Here is a 14,962-nt window from a genome sequence, read left to right as displayed (position 1 = left end):
ATCAGATAAGGGCTTTTTCAGGATAAAGCCGCCAATTCTGACACGCGCCTGGCCCCGGCCAGGGCCAACAGCATGACCACTTTCCATGTGAGATATTTTAACTCCACAGATTTAAGTGGTTCAAACCAATGTGACTTTTGGAACCCAAAACTACATTGAGATCCCAAAGTGCCACTGGAGGCACAAAAGGAGGCTGTACATGCAGTACCCCTTTCTGAACTTCAGGGACTGAAGCTAGTTCTTTTTGGAAGAAAATTGACAGGGCCGAAATTTGAACCTTAATGGACCCCAATTTCAGGCCCATAGACACTCCTGTTCGCAGGAAATGTAGGAATCGACCCAGTTGAATTTCCTCCGTCGGGCCTTACTGGCCTCGCACCACGTAACATATTTTCGCCAATTGCGGTGATAATGTTTTTGCGGTTACATCCTTCCTGGCTTTGATCAGGATAGGGATGACTTCATCCGGAATGCCTTTTTTCCTTCAGGATCCGGCGTTCAACCGCCATGCCGTCAAACGCAGCCGCGGTAAGTCTTGGAACAGACAGGGTCCTTGCTGGAGCAGGTCCCTTCTTAGAGGTAGAGGCCACGGATCCTCCGTGAGCATCTCTTGAAGTTCCGGTTACCAAGTCCTTCTTGGCCAATCCGGAGCCACGAATATAGTGCTTACTCCTCTCCATCTTATCAATCTCAGTACCTTGGGTATGAGAGGCAGAGGAGGGAACACATACCCTGACTGGTACACCCACGGTGTTACCAGAGCGTCTACAGCTATTGCCTGAGGGTCCCTGGACCTGGCGCAATACCTGTCGAGTTTTTCCCAACGGTTTATAATCATGTGGAAGACTTCTGGGTGAAGTCCCCACTCTCCCGGGTGGAGGTCGTGCTGAGGAAGTCTGCTTCACAGTTGTCCACTCCCGGAATGAATACTGCTGACAGTGCTATCACATGATCTTCCGCCCAGCGAAGAATCCTTGCAGCTTCTGCCATTGCCCTCCTGCGTCTTGTGCCGCCCTGTCTGTTTACGTGGGCGACTGCCGTGATGTTGTCCGACTGGATCAACACCGGCTGACCCTGAAGCAGGGGTTTTGCCAGGCTTAGAGCATTGTAAATCGCTCTTAGCTCCAGTATATTTATGTGAAGAGACATCTCCAGGCTTGACCACACTCCCTGGAAGTTTCTTCCCTGTGTGACCGCTCCCCAGCCTCTCAGACTGGCATCCGTGGTCACCAGGACCCAGTCCTGTATGCCGAATCTGCGGCCCTCTAACAGATGAGCACTCTGCAACCACCACAGAAGAGACACCCTTGTCCGTGGAGACAAAGTTATCCGCTGATGCATCTGCAGATGCGATCCGGACCATTTGTCCAGCAGATCCCACTGAAAAGTGCGTGGAATCTGCCGAATGGAATCGCTTCGTAAGAAGCCACCATTTTTCCCAGGACTCTTGTGCATTGATGCACAGATACTTTTCCTGGTTTTAGGAGGTTCCTGACAAGTTCGGATAACTCCCTGGCTTTCTCCTCCGGAAGAAACACCTTTTTCTGAACCGTGTCCAGAATCATTCCCAGGAACAGCAGACGTGTCGTCGGGGTCAATTGAGATTTTGGAAAATTCAGAATCCACCCGTGCTGTTGCAGCACTACTTGGGTTAGTGCTACTACGTCCTCCAGCTGTTCTCTGGACCTTGCCCTTATCAGGAGATCGTCCAAGTAAGGGATAATTAATACGCCTTTTCTTCGCAGAAGAAACATCATTTCGGCCATTACCTTGGTAAAGACCCGAGGTGCCGTGGACAATCCAAACGGCAGCGTCTGAAACTGATAATGACAGTTTTGCACCACGAACCTGAGGTACCCTTGATGTGAAGGGCAAATTGGGACATGCAGGTAAGCATCCTTGATGTCCAGGGACACCATAAAGTCCCCTTCTTCCAGATTCGCTATCACTGCTCTGAGTGACTCCATCTTGAACTTGAATTTTTGTATGTACAGGTTCAAAGATTTCAGATTTAGAATAGGTCTTACCGAGCCGTCCGGCTTCGGTACCACAAATAGTGTGGAATAATACCCCTTTCCCTGTTGTAGGAGGGGTACCTTGACTATCACCTGCTGAGAATACAGCTTGTGAATGGCTTCCAATACCGTCGCCCTGTCTGAGGGAGACGTTGGCAGAGCAGACTTTAGGAACCGGCGAGGGGGAGACTTCTCGAATTCCAACCTGTAACCCTGAGATACTACCTGCAGGATCCAGGGGTCCACCTGTGAGTGAGCCCACTGTGCGCTGAAATTCTTGAGTCGACCCCCCACCGCCCCTGAGTCCGCTTGTAAAGCCCCAACGTCATGCTGAGGGCTTTGCAGAAGCCGGGGAGGGCTTCTGCTCCTGGGAGGGAGCTGCTTGGTGCACTCTCTTACCCTTTCCTTTGCCTCGGGGCAGATATGACTGTCCTTTTGCCCGCTTGTTCTTATAGGAACGAAAGGACTGCGGCTGAAAAGACGGTGTCTTTTTCTGTTGGGAGGGGACCTGAGGTAAAAAGGTGGATTTCCCGGCTGTTGCCGTGGCCACCAAATCCGATAGACCGACCCCAAATAATTCCTCCCCTTTATACGGCAATACTTCCATATGCCGTTTGGAATCCGCATCACCTGACCACTGTCGCGTCCATAAACTTCTTCTGGCAGATATGGACATCGCACTTACTCTCGATGCCAGAGTGCAAATATCCCTCTGAGCATCTCGCATATAAAGAAAAGCATCCTTTAATTGCTCTATAGTCAATAAAATACTGTCCCTATCCAGGGTATCAATATTTTCAGTCAGGGAATCCGACCAAACCACCCCAGCACTGCACATCCATGCTGAGGCGATGGCTGGTCGCTGTATAACACCAGTATGAGCGTATATACTTTTCAGGGTAGTTTCCAGCCTCCTATCAGCTGGATCCTTGAGGGCGGCCGTTTCAGGAGACGGTAACGCCACTTGTTTTGATAAGCGTGTGAGTGCCTTATCCACCCTAGGGGGTGTTTCCCAGCGCGCCCTAACCTCTGGCGGGAAAGGATATAATGCCAATAACTTCTTTGAAATTAGCAGTTTTCTATCGGGGTTAACCCACGCTTCATCACACACTTCATTCAATTCCTCTGATTCAGGAAAAACTACAGGTAGTTTTTTCAGACCCCACATAATACCCCTTTTTGTGGTACTTGCAGTATCAGAGATATGCAAAGCCTCCTTCATTGCCGTGATCATATAACGTGTGGCCCTACTGGAAAATACGTTTGTTTCTTCACCGTCGACACTAAATTCGGTGTCCGTGTCTGGGTCTGTGTCGACCGACTGAGGTAAAGGGCGTTTTACAGCCCCTGACGGTGTCTGAGACGCCTGGACAGGTACTAACTGGTTTGCCGGCCGTCTCATGTCGTCAACTGATTTTTGTAACGTGCTGACATTATCACGTAATTCCATAAACAAAGCCATCCATTCCGGTGTCGACTCCCTAGGGGGTGACATCACCATTACCGGCAATTGCTCCGCCTCCACACCAACATCGTCCTCATACATGTCGACACACACGTACCGACACACAGCAGACACACAGGGAATGCTCTTATCGAAGACAGGACCCCACTAGCCCTTTGGGGAGACAGAGGGAGAGTTTGCCAGCACACACCCAAGCGCTATAAATATATTAGGAACAACCCTACAGAAGAGTTGTTTCCTTTATAGCAGCTTAATATATCAATATCGCCAAAAAAGTGCCCCCCCTCTCTGTTTTTTTTTTACCCTGTTTCTGTAGTGCAGTGCTGGGAGCCTTCCTCGCAGCGGAGCTGTGCAGGAAAATGGCGCTGTGTGCTGAGGAGATAGGCTCCGCCCCCTATTTCGGCGGGCTCTTCTCCCGGTGTTTGTGAGACCTGGCAGGGGTTAAATACATCCATATAGCCCCAGGGGCTATATGTGATGTATTTTTAGCCAGAACAAGGTATTATCATTGCTGCCCAGGGCGCCCCCCCCCCCCAGCGCCCTGCACCCTCAGTGAACGCTGGTGTGAAGTGTGCTGACAACAATGGCGCACAGCTGCAGTGCTGTGCGCTACCTCATGAAGACTGAAAAGTCTTCTGCCGCCGGTTTCTGGACCTCTTCACTTTTCGGCATCTGCAAGGGGGTCGGCGGCACGGCTCCGGGACCGGACTCCATGGCTGGGCCTGTGTTCGATCCCTCTGGAGCTAATGGTGTCCAGTAGCCTAAGAAGCCAATCCATCCTGCACGCAGATGAGTTCACTTCTTCTCCCCTAAGTCCCTCGTTGCAGTGAGCCTGTTGCCAGCAGGACTCACTGAAAATAAAAAACCTAATAACTTTTTCTAAGCAGCTCTTTAGGAGAGCCACCTAGATTGCACCCTGCTCGGACGGGCACAAAAACCTAACTGAGGCTTGGAGGAGGGTCATAGGGGGAGGAGCCAGTGCACACCACCTGATCCTAAAGCTTTATTTTTGTGCCCTGTCTCCTGCGGAGCCGCTAATCCCCATGGTCCTGACGGAGTCCCAACATCCACTAGGACGTCAGAGAAAATAGTTTGACAATATATAGGCAGCATAATGAGACAGTTAATGGACACAGAGGGGGGTATATATATATATATATTTTACACACAGTATATAGGCAGTATAATCAGACGGTTGTTAAAGGACACACGGGGGACTGTGTGTGTGGGTGTGTGTGTGTGTAGCAGGCAGATGCAGGATTACAGATGGGGCTGGCGGAACTACCTGTGTTTTCGGGACCTTTTCTCTTTGTGACTGGAGGAGCGGCTGGTAGACCTGAGGGACACATACAACGAGATATAAAAATAATATTCCCCGGAGTCTGCTGCGGATCTGTACACGGCATTATTCCACAGCGACTGCAGAGAGACAAACAAGACGCATTCCCACGTGGGCCGCTGGCTAACATCGCTGCGCATTTCCCTGGCGTTTCAGCGCCCTGTCCCACTCACCGGTCATGCTACGTTTTATGGCCAGATTAATTACACCCGCATTTTTATCCAGTGAGGAGTAATTTATCCTTAAATCGGCTTAATGGGAATTTGTGAAATGTTGTAGAAAACTCACCAGATGAGCCTTGATGTAAGTTGAGCATTACTGTCTGACCGATGTGCAAACTGCCAGACACGCCATGGCCACTGCAGCGCTACAGGCACTGTTACCACTGCTGCTAGCACCCCCACACCCCGGCAGCAGCAACCCCAACCACCCCCACCCAGCCTCACCCCGGCAGCAGCAACCCCAACCACCCCCACCCAGCCTCACCCCGGCAGCAGCAACCCCAACCACCCCCACCCAGCCTCACCCCGGCAGCAGCAACCCCAACCACCCCCACCCAGCCTCACCCCGGCAGCAGCAACCCCAACCCCCCCCCCCCCCCAGCCTCACCCCGGCAGCAGCAACCCCCCCCCCCAGCCTCACCCTGGCAGCAGCAACCCCCCCCCCCCCCCAGCCTCACCCTGGCAGCAGCAACCCCAACCACCCCCACCCAGCCTCACCCTGGCAGCAGCACCCCCAACCACCCCCACCCAGCCTCACCCTGGCAGCAGCACCCCCCCCCCCCTCCCAGCCTCACCCCGGCAGCAGCACCCCCCCCCCCCCCCCCCCCCCTGCCTCACCCCGGCAGCAGCACCCCCCCCCCCCCCCCCTGCCTCACCCTGGCTGCAAAACCCCTCCCCCCCCAGGCTGATTTAGCACTTATTTAAATCCATTGGCAGCTCTGATAAACTGCACAATAGTAATTATAACCCCCAAAACGGTGCTACGATGTACAAACCAGGACTGGGGGGGGAATATAAACATCTGGTTTAACTTTAAACCAAATTTTACATTAAGGTTTTAATTGGGAAAAAATATTGACCCATTATATTAATACTGTGACACAGTGCTATGTATTAGAAACCATGATCAATAATGTTTTAACGCTTTCTAAAATGAATAATGCTATAAAGGATTTGATTTATTTTACATATTTCATAAAACCATTATTTTTTTTTTACAGCTTATTATTCCCATTACATCTGAATATATGTAGATAGACAAAACATATTAATGCATACAAAGCACACACAGATGCATGAAACCGAGAACAGCAACACGTTAATGTTAAGCATTAGTCCTACTTAGTACTTATTAAAATTAAATAAAACTGAATAGCATTACAAAATGCACAAGCACTTCACAGGGAAAAAAACACACACACACACACACACACACACACACACACATACTTATATATATCTATCTCTATCACACAGAGGAGTTAAGCATTAGCACGGGGCATGCCAACGGCATTATACATTTTGAATATTTTAGTATAATAGGCTTTTTTCAAGAAGTCACAAAATAATAATAATAAAAAAAATAAAAATAAAGCCAGTGTTTTGGTTTTTTAAATAAAAACATTTTGTTTAAACCAGTCAACTCTGAGTACTATATTTGCATATCTTGTTTATCTGTGTGTTTTGTATGTACTCTCATTAACATTGCATTTTCGATTTATTTATCACGTTACGTCTTATACAGATGAAGCGATTATGAAGGCGAGTGCCCCATGTATGAGAGTACTTCTCTTTTGGATTCCATATTGCCCCGGGAGTGAGGAGAATTATGGGAGTTCTCTGCTGAGGAGTCCCACACCATATATGCGATTATTGGGGTTCTACGCTACCTGCTCAGTGGGACGTGTCTGGACACAGCCCTGCAATTCTGGCGCTGATATGACTGAGGCCACCTCTAAGGAATAGCAATCAATGTATACACTACATGGCCAACAGTGTGCGCACCCGCCAGCGTCACCCCCATATCTGCTTGCTGAACTTCCCATTCCACGGCCCCTCCTACGCCGCTCTAACAGCCGCTAGTCTCCTTGGAAGGCTCCCCTAGATTATAGAACATGACTGTGGGGCATTGCACCCGGTCAGTTAGGCTTGGGCACTCATGGTGGGGGAAAAGGCAGAGTTCCCAATCGTTCCAATGTGGATGAGGACAGGGCTCTGTGCAGCCAGCGAATCACTGCTGCATAGGTCTGGTTCTGTGCAGGGGCTGCATTGTGCCTGTTCTGTGAGCGCATGCGGCCTAATGCTTCCCAGTACCAGCACTTACAGGTGGGAACGGTGGCACCCTGTACCAGTCAGTGAGTCCTCTAGTAACACCCATTCTATTGCTCCTGTGGCACTATAGAGATTGTCTGGCTGATTGGCGGCTGGTCAGAAGGTGGGTCCACATGCAGAATAATCCGTCACTGCTGTAACCAGTCTCCTCTCAACAGCACCGTATGTAAGCAACTGGTGCATGATACCATATAACGGAACATCCATCTCACATGTAGATAGGCAAGAAACACATTCTTTATCAGGCCTGGCCAACCTGTGGCTCTCCAGCTGTTGTGGAACTATCCGTCCCAGCATGCCCTGCCACAGTTTTAGCATTCCCTAATAACAAAACTGTTGCAGGACATGCTGGGATTTGTGGTTTCACAGCAGCTGGAGAGCCACAGGTTGGCCAGGCCTGTTCTATATAATGTCTGCACAGGACAGCAATAAAGCCACCAGACAGCCATATCTATAGCCCCCCCCGGATCAGTAATACCCCTATGACTCCTCTGTGCACCCCACCAATGTACTGCAGGTACTTACCGGCCTCCATCTTTCTTCTTCTTCTTTTTCTTGTGCTTGGACGGAGTAGGAGAGGGAGAACGCGACGTGTCAGAGCCGGCGACTATACTGCAGTGCGGAGAGACAACAGGGAATAGATTATATTCTTATTTCTGTCGTTGTCACGATTATGGACTCACAGATGTTTCATCACTATTTTGATCGTGTATATCACTAATATGGGTGCGGAGGCGCTTTAACCTGATGGTGCCTGAGAGAGGCACTGCAATAAGGAACAGAGTTCCACACACAGATCATATATAACAGCCTCTATCCAGTGTATATGGGTCTCAGACAACTGTGCAGCATCCAGCGATTTGTATAGAGATACCGGAGAAAACGTATTATGCGCAGCAGTGTCATTTAAACACACAACACGTTACTGCATTTACCTGCAAATAATAGGATTTTAATACCTACCGGTAAATCCTTTTCTCGTAGTCCATAAGGGATATTGGGGGAAACTAGTACGATGGGGTATAGACGGGGTCCAAAGGAGCCGGTGCACTTTAAATTTCTTCCACTGGGTGTGCTGGCTCCTCCCCTCTATGCCCCTCCCACAGGCAGTTCTAGGTAAAACAGTGCCCGAAGGAGAAAGGACATATATGAGAGAAGGAACATAATAACAGAAAGGGTGGTGAGAACCACTAACATACAACAACAGCAACAGCTGAAATAGGTCATCACATAAAAGAGAACCTGCAGAAGAGTCACCGCACAGAGGGGGTCATTCCGAGTTGTTCGCTCGTTATTTTTTTCCCGCAACGGAGCGATTAGTCGCTAATGCGCATGCGCAATGTCCGCAGTGCGACTGCGCCAAGTAAATTTGCTATGCAGTTAGGTATTTTACTCACGGCATTACGAGGTTTTTTCTTCGTTCTGGCGATCGTAATGTGATTGACAGGAAGTGGGTGTTTCTGGGCGGAAACTGGCCGTTTTATGGGAGTTTGTGAAAAAACGCTACCGTTTCTGGGAAAAACGCGGGAGTGGCTGGAGAAACGGAGGAGTGTCTGGGCAAACGCTGGGTGTGTTTGTGACGTCAAACCAGGAACGACAAGCACTGAACTGATCGCAGATGCCGAGTAAGTGTGGAGCTACTCAGAAACTGCACAGTTTAGAGATGTCTATTCGCAATTCTGCTAATCTTTCGTTCGCAATTTTGATAAGCTAAGATTCACTCCCAGTAGGCGGCAGCTTAGCGTGTGCAAAGCTGCTAAAAGCAGCTTGCGAGCGAACAACTCGGAATGACCCCCAGAGACGGGCGCCCAATATCCTTTATGGACTACGAGAAAAGGATTTACCGGTAGGTATTAAAATCCTATTTTCTCTAACATCCACAAGGTATATTGGAGGAAACTAGTACGATAGGGACGTCCCAAAGTTTCCAGAACGGGCGGAGACAACTGCAGCACTGACTGCCCAAACTCGGTATCCTCTTTGGCCAGGGTATCAAACTTGTAGTACTTCACAAAAGTGTTCTTCCCCGACCAGGTAGCAGCACGGTACAGTTGCAAGGCCGAGACTCCACGGGCACCCACCCAGGAAGACCCTTGTGAGCTAGGATTTTCCGCTCAACCTCCATGTCGTCAAACGAAGACGCCGTAAGTCCGGGTAGACGAACGATCCTTGTTGAAGATCGCTTCTGAGTGGAAGAGGCCAAGGGACTTGTCCAGAGGACCGCGTACCACGCACTCCGAGGCTAAGCTGGGGCAATCAGAATTGCCTGGACACCTTGATTCCTGATTTGCTTGAGCATTCTTGGGAGCAATGGGATCAGAGGAAACAGGTAGACCAGCCGGTATGGCCAAGGCGACGCCAGCGCGTCCACTGCCCTCACCTGAGGGTCCCTGGTCCGCGAGCAATACTAGGGAAGTTTCTTGTTGAGACGAGAAGCCATCATGTCTATCTGTGGGCAACCCCACCGGTCAATGATCTGCTGGAACACCAAATGGTGGAGCCCCCACTCCCCCGGGTGGAGATCGTGAGGACTCAAGAAGTCTGCCTCCCAGTTGTCCACACCCGGAATGAAGATTGCCAACATTGCTCTTGCATTTCTTTCCGCCCAGAGGAATATCTTTGACACCTCTTGCATGCAGGCTTTGCTTTTGGTCCCTCCTCGTCGACTGTACCTGGATCGTGTGATCCTTGAGCAGAGCATTGTAGATTGCCTGAAGTTCCAGAATGTTGATTGGAAGGAGGCTCACGTGGGCTGACCACCTGCCCAGGAACTGCACCCTTTGGGTGACAATTTCCAATCCTCTCAGACTCGCATCAGTCGTGAGGAGGGTCCAATCCTGAATCCCGAAACTCCTGCCCTCCAGGAGATTGGAGGACAGAAGCCACCACAGGAGGGAAATCCTGGCCTGAGGTGACAGCTGAATCATCCAGTGCATCTGAAGATGTGATCCGGAGCACTAGCTCAGGAGATCCAACTGAAACGTTCTGGCATGGAACCTCCCATACTGAATCGCCTCGTATGAGGCGACCATCTTGCCTAACAATCTTATGCAAAGATGCACCAACACTCGAGTAGGTCGGAGCACCATGCGGCCCATCTCCTGGAGTGTTGTCGCCTTGTCCTCTGGTAGAAACACTTTCTGGGCCACAGTATCCAGCAACATCCCCAGGAACAGGAGCCTCTCAGTTGGCTCCAGATGGGACTTCTGTAAGTTGAGGATCCACCCATAGTTGGACAGAAGACAGATGGTGCGGTCGATATGGAGCAACAAAAGCTCCCTGGATTTTGCCTTTATTAAAAGATCGTCCAGGTAAAGGACCACATTGACCCCCTGGATCCGGAGTTGAAGGATTATCTCCGCTATTACCTTCGTGAATACCCTCGGTGCTGTTGAGAGGCCGAAGGACAGTGCCTGAAATTGATCGTCCAGCAGAGTTAACCGCAGGTAGGCCAAATCGGAATATGGAGATAGGCGTCCTTGATATCCAAGGAGACCATGAATTCCTGTTCTTCTAGACCAATAACTACTACTCGCAAGGATTCCATTTTGAACTTGAATACCCTCAAAAAGGGATTCAAGGATTTCAGATTCAGAATGGGTCTGACCGAACCATCCGGTTTCGGCACCACAAGCAGGTTTGAGTAAAACCCCCTGCCGCGTTGCGGTAGTGGTACTGGAACATTGACGCGGGACTGTACCAACTTCGGATAGCCTGTTGCAACGTAACTTGCATATCCTCCAAAGCTGGAAAGCCTGATTTGATAAATCGTTGGGGAGGGGGGAAAAATACTGTCAAACTCCAGCTTGTAGCCCTGAGAAACGAGCTCCCTGACCCAGGCATCCTGGCAGGAAACCTCCAAGATGCGGCTGAAGTGATGCAGTCGGGCTCCCACCACTAGGTCCCCTCGGGGTGGGTACAATCATGCTGAGGCTTTAGTGGAAGCAGAATTGGTGGACTGTTCCTGAGAATTGGTGGCTGCCGGTTTTCTGGACTTACCTCTGGTGCCTCTAGCCGCATTGGAGGCACCTCTGGCCTTCGATCGAAATCTTTGAGACTGAAAGGACTGGACAGACAGCCCCAGAAAGGAGCGTCCCCCTGGCGGGGCCCCAGAAGGGAGAAACGTGGATTTCCCAGCCGTAACTTTGGAAATCCAGGTATCCAATTCAACCCCAAAAAGCCATTCCCCTGAAAAGGGGAGGGATTCCACACTACGTTTGGATCCACTGACGCAACCACAAGGCCCTGCGTACCGACACTGCCATGGCCGACGTCCGAGCATTAATGTTCACCATCTCCTTGAGGGAATCACAGAGGACATGGGTAGTGTCCTGAATGTGTTTCAGGAGGGTAACCATAGTAACTAAGGGCATATCCCCCGAGAGACCCCCCTGAATTTGAACGGCCCAAGAATGAACAGCATGGGTCATCCAGCAACCCGCAATGACGACCTTTGTGAAAGGCCGGCTGCAGCGTATATAGATTTTAGGGTAGTCTTTATATTCCGATCCCCAGGATCCTTCACAGTAAAGGAGCCTGGAGCAGGCATCACCGCCTTCTTAGACAGGTGAGAGACTGAGACATCCATGCCAGGGAATTCCTCCCAAAATGTTCTACCTTCAGGAGCAAATTGGAAAGTGCGCAAAATTTTTTTTGCCTGGATTTTTCCAGGCCTGTTTGAATAAGTCATCTACCTCTGGAGAATCAGGGAAAGTGACACTGGGCTTGTTTTGTACAAAGAAAAACAACTGCTGAGAAGCAGCGTCCACTAGGGGGAGCTTTAACACATCCCTTAGTGTTCACTCTAGGCTGTTTTAGCAGGGCGCCGCGCCCTGCCCATTTTTTTAGCAGGCAAAACCCGCCCTGCCCCTTTTGCGGCGCCCTGCTAGAACAGCCGCCCGCTTCCTGCCCTCCCGGCGTGTATAGATGCCGTGCGCATGCGCGCGGGATCCATTCACGCATTGGGAGAGGGCTGGGGGAAGCCCAGCACCGACGGAGGTGCTGGGCACGCCCCCAACAGTGACGTCGCCGGCCACAGACGCTCTCTATAGTAGCGTCTGTGGGCCGCCCCGCCCCTAAAATGACGTAGGCTTGGCCACACCCCCTAATTTGCTTGGCCGCCCCCCCGCTTCACCACGCCCATGTGCCCCTGGAGTCCGGCGCCCTGCCCCTTTATACTCCTAGAGTGAACACTAATCCCTTATAGCCAGAATGAGGGGTCAATACCCTGAGCAGAATTGGGATCCCCACTAACAGGATCCAAGTCCTCCCCATCATCCTGTATATCATCATCTGAATCTGATAGCAGAGCAGGTAAACCACACTTCTGGGGTCCTGTATCAGAGGGGGGGCTGCGCATCTGCCCTAGCAGCTAACTCTGCAACAGCCTGTTTTAGTAGCTGAGTTTTCTGCACATTAGCAGTTAGTTGGGATGACATGTCTGACATCAGTCTTAAGAGACCCTGAAAATTCTCCATGCTGGTAAACTACACTATTTTGACACTCCTGATGTTGCTCGGAACTTTCTCAACTTTTTATCTTGACTTCCGTCTCATTCCCGCATGGACGATGCCAATTGACTCTTAAGTATCTTTCTACACCGTGAGGGTCATTCCGAGGTGATTGTAGCTGTGCTAAATTTAGCACAGCTACGATCATTCACACTGACATGCGGGGGGACGCCCCGCATGTCAGTGACGCCCCCCTCTGCAGAAGTGCACTTCAAGAGTAGCTCCCGACCAGCGCAGCTTTAGCGTGTGACGTCACGCAGCCGCCGCAGCCCGCCCCGGTCCGGCCACGCCTGTGTTGGCCGGACCACGCCCCCCTAAACGACTGCTTAACGTCGCCGTCCAGCCCCCTCCCGCCTAGCGACCGCCTCTGCCTCAGAGGCAATCGCTAGGCAACGACGGCTGGCATGCTCCAGCGCACTGCGGCACCGGTGCGTGCGGAGTTCCGACCCAATCACTGCGCTGCGAGAAACTGCAGCGAGCGATCTGGTCGGAATGATCCCCCCGTGTCTCTTTTTTTGCTTTTCTAATGAGTGACACACTGTTTGAATTACACAGGTTGCTTACACGGTTGGGAGGGATTTTCCCTTCTTCATTGCAGGTGCGGGGATGGTGGGAGGCCGTTCTTCCATTTTCTCTGACCGTTCTTCCTTTTATCCCTTTTTTCTATTCGTATTAATATTTTTGTTGAATTTCAATGGTTTTTTAAACCGTCCTACTGGGTTCAGAAATTTTCTAAATTCTTTGACAGGTGGCAAATGTTATATTATTCTGTGGTTTTTATATGTATTATGGTACATTTTCCGTTCTCTCAATTGTAAACAGCACTTTTACTTGATACGTCTCATTAGTGGCCCCCCCCCCCACTCGCTGGGACAGGTGGTTGGGCACTCTGTTGTGGCATCTCCTTCCATGTTCCATCAGATTGGGCATTGGGTAATGTCGGGACCAATTGCTACGGACGTTCCCGTAGATAGCTCAAAGACTTCTCTTAAGCTGGTCTCTTGGAACGTGGAAGGATTGAATACACCGGTTAAGAAAAAGAAAATTTTGAGTCATCTTAAAAGGTTTCACCCGGATGTTGTATTCTTACAAGAGACGCACTGGTGAACTACTGACCCTAATAGACTTAGAGATGCTTGGGTTGGTGATTTCAGGAGTGCCTCTTACATCACTGAGACAAGGGGAGTTTTGCTTTTATTTAGTAAATCATTACATTATGAGATCAAAGATGAATGGACAGATCCTCAGGGGCGGTTTCTGTTTTTGAAGGTGGATATTGAAGGGGAGAGGTTCACCTTAGTGTGCATCTATGCCCCTACGGGGCCAAATGTTTCTTTTTTTCTCTCAGATCTTTTTGTTAATCTGCAAGGATGGCTAGACGGTTCACTAATCTTACGAGGCGATTTCAATGTTGCTTTTGATCCTTTGTTAGACGTATCAGGTGGCCCCAGATTAGTGGGTCTAAGGAGACCCGCTCCATCCACACTGTCACTATTACTAGATTGTTTACGAATTTTAGGTCCCTGGAGGTTCTTATATCCTGATTCTAGAGAATACTCCTCTCACCCACATAAAATAGTTTCCCTATTAGATTACTGGTTGATACCTGACTCATTAATTCACAGAGTTAAGGATTCTACCATAGTCTTAAGAGACCCTAACCAGTGGAGCTCTGGACCCTCTCCCTCAGCCTCTTCACTAAGTTGTGAAGACTGACTGCATTGTTCACAGGCAATAGAGTCATTAGATAATGGAGAGAATCTGGTGTGACATACACTGCACAGCTTGTGTTTACCCATATTCACAGTAAGTACAATAACATACACACAGACAGTTATAATGCAAGCCTGCCCTACTGTATGTGAGAGGAGACACAGAGGATTGATACCAGCACACCCGGAGCTGCACAATCCCAGTGATGCTGTTCGTTCTGTATATAACAGTAACACTAATAAATGCAGTCCTAAATAGGCTCAGTATAGTGCACACAAGCGACTCTCCCCCTATAGCTACATCCTGTACCAGTTTCCAGTGTGTCTGTGAGGCAGGAAGCGCTGAGTGTGCGCTGTTGATGGCTGCAGTAAGCAGAGGAATACGCAAAAACGCTGCTGGTCCCGGTCTGAGGAAGCGCCGCCCCCTCAAATGGCGCCGGAGCTATTCACAATATTTATACTGGCAAAGTCTCCCAATAAGCTTAATACCTCACACAGATGCTTAGTTAAGCAAGTAGTGCCATTTTTCACACACGGGGGATCTTAGTAGGACCCCCCCAGGGAGGGTCCTGTACGCGGCGCTTGTGG

The 14,962-nt window shown here is 50.1% G+C and overlaps 1 protein-coding gene across 4 annotated transcripts in view; it reads right to left on the bottom strand.

The window, feature by feature from the left end:
- LOC134945910 (serine/arginine repetitive matrix protein 2-like) overlaps window positions 1-14,962 on the bottom strand; it is a 115,263-nt gene that overhangs the window by 88,258 nt on the left and 12,043 nt on the right. For all 4 annotated transcript variants that reach the window (XM_063935467.1, XM_063935468.1, XM_063935470.1 and 1 more), the window contains exons 5-6: window positions 7,678-7,764; window positions 4,766-4,816 (exon numbers count right to left, since the gene is read on the bottom strand). In XM_063935467.1, coding sequence (XP_063791537.1) covers window positions 4,766-4,816; window positions 7,678-7,764 — 138 coding nt within the window. The remainder of the gene's footprint in view (window positions 1-4,765; window positions 4,817-7,677; window positions 7,765-14,962) is intronic.

This window comes from Pseudophryne corroboree, chromosome 7 (genome assembly GCF_028390025.1).
Source record: "Pseudophryne corroboree isolate aPseCor3 chromosome 7, aPseCor3.hap2, whole genome shotgun sequence".
NCBI classification, from domain to species: Eukaryota; Metazoa; Chordata; class Amphibia; order Anura; family Myobatrachidae; genus Pseudophryne; species Pseudophryne corroboree.
The sequence above is the reverse complement of the archived record's forward strand: the minus strand, read 5'-3'. Positions and strand labels throughout refer to the sequence as shown.